The 6,155-nt window shown below is 48.4% G+C and overlaps 1 protein-coding gene across 1 annotated transcript; it reads right to left on the reverse strand.

Annotated features, from left to right (window-relative positions):
* Positions 1-1,081: 1,081 nt before the first annotated feature.
* LOC106755463 (ctenidin-3-like) lies at positions 1,082-1,653 on the reverse strand. The gene is made up of 2 exons (XM_014637624.1): positions 1,442-1,653; positions 1,082-1,262 (listed from the first exon to the last, which is right to left on the reverse strand). Exons 1-2 carry the CDS (start codon positions 1,651-1,653, stop codon positions 1,082-1,084), a joined length of 393 nt encoding a protein of 130 aa, XP_014493110.1.
* Positions 1,654-6,155: the final 4,502 nt, after the last annotated feature.

A 6,155-nucleotide genomic window follows, 5' to 3' on the forward strand; every position in this document is an offset into this window, starting at 1 on the left:
TATATGGTTTTAATCCTCTCACTCCTATGGATTTGATTCCCTTACCTTCTTCAAATGAATTTGTTCATCAAGAGGGAATTTCTAAGTCCAAATTTATTAAAACTTTTCATGAGAGGATTAGCAATCAAATACAACAACAAAATGAGAGATATGCTAAGTACAACAATAAGGGTAAAAGGGAAGTCATTTTCAATGAAGGTGACTTAGTTTGGCTTCATCTTAGAAAGGATAGATTTCCTATTCAAAGGAAGTCCAAATTAAGTCCTAGAGGAGATGGTCCTTTTAAAATCCTTAAGAAGGTCAACAACAATGCTTACCAATTAAACCTTCCATCGGAATATGGTGTCCATTCTACCTTTAATGTTTCTGACCTTCGTCCTTTTACAGGTTTTGATATAGATGATGATCTGGATTTGAGGACAAATCCTCTTCAAGGGGGAGGAGATGATGACTTAGGTCATGGACCCATTACTAGAAGCATGGCAAGGAAGCTTCAACAAGAGTTGCAAGACATACAACTGGACAGGTTCTCTTTCTTCACTTTGCATGGAATATAAAGATCCAAGACAAAGGGGCAGGATTGTCAACTTGATATCCAACATTGCTGGCGCACCCCTCTCTTTTTAATAAGTAGCACCATAGCTCATTTTTTTTCAGATATAACACATTTAGCTCGTGCTACACATGTTTTTCTTCTAGAATTCATTCACGTTTTTAGCATTGCTTGTATACGTGGCATTAGATCCACAAAATACGGAAGTCATCCTTTCCGCACATGCCTTATGAATTTACTATAAATTCATGGCATCATCTTGTAAATCACTTTGGATCTTATGAGAAATTTTCTCTTCATTACTGAATTCTTATCAGCCGAGAGACTCTGGCCAAAGTCACCTTTCTCTAATCTTTTCTCCACCTCCAAGCTTTCTTCCAACCATTGGAAGCCGTCTGAAGCTTGAGATCTCAACCATTCCGATCTACAACCACCATTCACTTCCACGGTTCATCCATTAGCAATGCAGCTTTCATTCAACTCTGATGTGTCACGGTTTTTACACTGATTCTTTGCTGGAGGAACTCATCAACCAGCACCATCCCTAACACCACCACGACCGCCACCACAACCACCACCACAACCATCGTCGCCACCACCTTCGTCAACACCACCGCTATCACCACCACCGTCGCTACCATTATCGTCACCACCACCGCTGTCACCACCACCACCTTCACCATCCTCGTCACTATCGTCGCCACCGTCACTGCCACCACCACGACCACAACCACCGCCACCACCACAATTACCACAACAACCACCGCCACCACCACAATTACAACAACAACCACCGCCACAACCACCACCACCACTGCCACCGCCACCCCCACTGCCACCACAAAAACCACCACCAACGCCGCCGTCGCCGACACCACCACTACAAACATTGCCACCGTCACCGCCACCACCACTGCTACAACCACCACCGCCACCATCACCGTCGCCATCATCGCTGCCACCGCCGTCACCGCAACCATCACTATCGCCACTGCCACCGCCGCCGCCACCGCCGCCGCCCCCAAAACCACAATCACCACCAGCCCCGTCACCACCACCACAACCACCACTAACACCACATCCACTAACACCACCACCATCACCACCACCAGCACCTCCACCACCACAACCACCGCCACCGCCACCACCACCACCGCGACCGCACCACCTCCACCACCACCAACACCACAACCACTACCACTAACACCCCAACTGTTACCAATAAGGAGTATTGGTAAATCCTGAAGAATTGTTTTGATGATAGTGCAAGAAGTGTTATTTGAAGAGAACATTAGAATTATTTAAAAAAGCAACTTGTAGAAATTGGGTGTAGTAGGAAAATCTTAAACCTTGTATTTTTCACTGGAATAATCGATTATGGATAAGCTATAATCGATTATCACTTGCATTTTGTACTAGAATAATCGATTATCATGAAGCAATAATCGATTATCACAAGTCATACTTGAATAATCGATTATCACTTCATATAATCGATTATCAGTTTTTGAAAACCCTGTAACGGACTTGAATAATCGATTATTCGTGGCAGTTGGGACCTGATCTTTGGCATTTAGTGCAATTGGCTATATATTTGGCTTCTTTAATTTTCAGAGGTAACGTTTTTGAACTGAGAAGCTTAATAGAACATTGTTTGTCAGAGGGAAGTTCTCAGAAGCATTGTTCAAAGTTCTCTTGCTTGGTCTCGTGAAAGGAGAGACTCGCGTATCGTGTGTCAATAGCCGGAGCAGACTCCCTTCGAGTTAGCAAGGTACTCTGCCTGGTCTCGTGAACAGGAGAACCTCACGAATCGTTGGTCGATTGCCGGAGCAGTTCTCTTCGAGTTGGCAGAGTGGTCTTCTTCCGGTTCGCTCGTCGAAGGAAGGTTTATTTATTTGCTTTTTCATTCACTATAATTGTAATCTGAGAAACATCTTTTTAGTGGAACTGTTAATCACTATTTATAGTGATTAACGACTGGACGTAGATTCTTCTGAATCGAACCAGTATAAAAATTACTTGTGTGATTTTTCTACTCCTTGCACTTGTTACTTTTGCCTGCACTCAAACTGTTCGATTTATTTTCTGAAGGAAAATTGTTTTGCGAAAAAGGACCAACTTCCTTTCAAAAGTGACCGAACACGCTCTCCGCTTACTCTAAGTTTTACTCTGCTGCGTCATACTCTATCTCAGAACGATATTGATTGTTCCAACACCAACGACCCACGTGACCACCACCACCACCACAACCACAACCGCCGCCGCCACCACCATCACCATAACCACTGCCACCGCCACACCACAGATGCCACCACCACAATAACATACCACAACCACTGCCATCACCACGACCATGACCACGACCACCACCACCACCACATTCACCGCAGCCACCACCACCACCACCACTGCCACCACCACCACCACAAGCATCGCCACCACTGCTGTCACCACCACCATTGTCACCACCACTGTCGTCACCACTACATTCACCACCACCGTTGTCACCACCACCACCCTCGTCACTACCGTCCCACCGTCAGTCCCACCGTCACTGCCACCACCACCACCACCACTGCCACCGTTGCTACCACCACCGCTACCACCACCACCATAACCACCACAACCACCACCAACACCATCACCGTCGCCGCCATTGGCGCCGCCATTGGCGCCACCACACCATCGCCACCACTACCACCCCCACCGCAACCACAACCATCACCACCACTACTGCCGCCACCGTCGTTGCCGCCGCCGTCGCCCCCACCACCACAACCATGACCACCACCACCACCACCACCATCACCACCACTACCACCATCACCGCCACCGCCACCACTACCACCACCATCACCACAACCACCAGCACACCCACAACCACAACCACCACCACCACAACCATTGCCACCCCCGCCATCACCAACACCGCCACCTCCACCACCACCACCACCCCCACCGCCACAGCCGCCATAGCCGCCAACACCACCACCACCATCACCATCAGCCCCGTCACTGCCATTGTCGCTGCCACCACCACTACTAAAACCACCACCACCACCATCACCACCACCACAACAAGCACAACCACCCCTACCACCACCACCACCATCACCACCACCACAACAAGCACAACTACCCCTACCACCACCACCACCACCACCCCCACCCTCGCCACCACCACAACCACCACTACAACCATCACCATAACAAAAACCATTACCACCACCAAAACTACCAGCATTGCCGCTGCCACCACCACTACCACTACCAGAACCACCACCACAATCACCGTCGCAGCCACCGCCAACGCCACCACCACCACCACCACAACCACGACCACCACTGCCGCCACCACAACCACTACCACTACCTCCACAACCATAACCACAACCACCACCATCACCTGATGAAGGTTGAAAAACAGTTATTTTCATATGTCAATTTGGACCAAATTACACCCTTTACTACTCGGAATGAGCTTAGAATCAAGCAAAACTCAATGAATGAGTCTGAAGAGAGTCAAAAGNTGTTTTTAGCGATTTTATGCTTGTTTTGCATTGTTTTGTAGCTAATTTGAGGAAAGTAAAGAATGGAGTTGAAGATGAAGGTTTTAGACTCAAGAAAAGGAAAGAAAGGTTGAAGATATGTAGAAAAGTCAACCAGTCAACCAGAAAAGTCAACCAGTCAACCAGAAAAGTCAACTAGTCAACCTGGAAAAGTCAACCAGTCAACCAGAGCGCAGTTGACCAGCGCCGGGCGGTAGACCGTGGCGCCGGGCGGTTCTGCGGCTTGAGGGAAACCGCCGGGCGGCCATTTTTGGCGCCGGGCGGGTGTCAGATGGGCTTGGACCTATTTTATGTTATTTTTTATGATATGTTTGGGCTTGGACTTGTTTTATGTCATTTTTATGCCCTATTTAAAGGCCAGAACGTCTTAGGCTTTGTATCTTTTGATGGCTTAGGCACAGAAACACACTTTTCACCCCTTTGGGATAGATTTGGAGATGGTGACAACTCTCCTTTTCTCCTTTTTAGGGTTTGTATCTCTTTCATTCCATTCTTCACCTAGTTTCTCCATGACGATGGTAAACTAAATCCTATTGTTCTTGGGGAAAACAATGTAATCTTTTGATACTCTCTATTATTGAAACTATTGATTATTTATATGGTCTCCATATGTTTTGATTGATTATTGTTGGGTTATCATCTGTGCTTAAGGCCTTTATCGTTTAACTCATTCGATATATTGATGTTTGTCTTTATTGATATGGGGACGTACAGTAATGACATGAACTGGTGAGTAATCTCTTGATTTTGCAATACCACCTAGTGATAGGGGTAGGACGATCAATTGCGCTAACTTCTGTTTATAATGCGGTATTAACTACTATGGGAGGCTATGGATAGCAAGTCAGTAGTTAATATTAGGCCCTTTTTTGCCGAGGGATCGGGTTGAGGGGAGGCTAAGAAAGTCGCATAACAATTGAATCAATCAATTAATATTCAATGGTAGTATGTAAGAGAGAGCGGACTAGATGAAATTGTTAGTACCCAACAACATCCATTCATCCATTGTTTTGTGTTTAACCTCAATTGATCAAATTGCATTCATGTTTATTTTTCCGTACTTTAAATTCAAAAATCCCAAAATATTATTTTTATAGTCTTGATTGGTTAAGCAAAAGCACAACAGTTTAGTGTCGTTGCCGCTGCCACCACCACCACTAAAACCACCACCACCACCACAAGCACAACCACCCCTACAACCACCACCACCACCACCCCCACCGTCGGCACCACCACAACCACCACTACAACCATCACCATAACAAAAACCACTACCACCACCAAAACTACTAGCATTGCCGCTGCCACCACCACCACCACTACCACAACCACCACCACAATCACCGTCGCAGACACCGCCAACGCCACCACCACCACCACCACAACCACGACCACCACTGCCGCCACCACAACCACGACCACCACTGCCGCCACCACAACCACCACCACTACCTCCACAACCACAACCACCACCATCACCACAACCACAACCACCACCACCACCACCACCACCATCGCCACCACCGCAGTCACCACCATCGTTGTCACCACCACCGCCGTCACCACCACCGTCACCACCACTGCCATCACCACCACCGTCACCACCACCGTCACCACCACCACCGTCGCAACAACCTCTGTCACGACCACCACCACTACCGTCGTCGCCTCCACCGCCGCCACCACCACCACCACCACCACCACCACCATCACCGCCACCACAATCTACGCCACAACCACTACCACCAGAACAACCACAACCACAACCACCACCACAAACATCACCATCACCACCGTCGTCGCCACCGCAACCACAACCACCACCACCACCATCATTGTCGCTGCCGCCCCCACCGCTGCCACCACCACCACAACCGTCACCACCACTGCCGCTGTCGCCACGTCCACCTAAACTACCACCACCACCACCAAAGATGCCACCACCACCATAACTTACCACAACCACTGTAACCACCACTACCACAACCACCACCACCACCGCCGCCGCCGCCGCCACCACCACCACCACCACC

Source organism: Vigna radiata, unplaced genomic scaffold (genome assembly GCF_000741045.1).
Source record: "Vigna radiata var. radiata cultivar VC1973A unplaced genomic scaffold, Vradiata_ver6 scaffold_411, whole genome shotgun sequence".
NCBI classification, from domain to species: Eukaryota; Viridiplantae; Streptophyta; class Magnoliopsida; order Fabales; family Fabaceae; genus Vigna; species Vigna radiata.

Bases quoted from the DNA above. Each gene is read 5' to 3' on its own strand.
- LOC106755463 (XM_014637624.1), bottom strand. From the start codon at position 1,653: ATGGTGGTGGTGTTAGTGGATGTGGTGTTAGTGGTGGTTGTGGTGGTG. The intron at 1,263-1,441 runs GTTTGTAGTGGT...TGGTGGTGGCAG, and splicing joins GTGGCGGTGACGGTGGCAAT to TGACGGTGGCGACGATAGTG.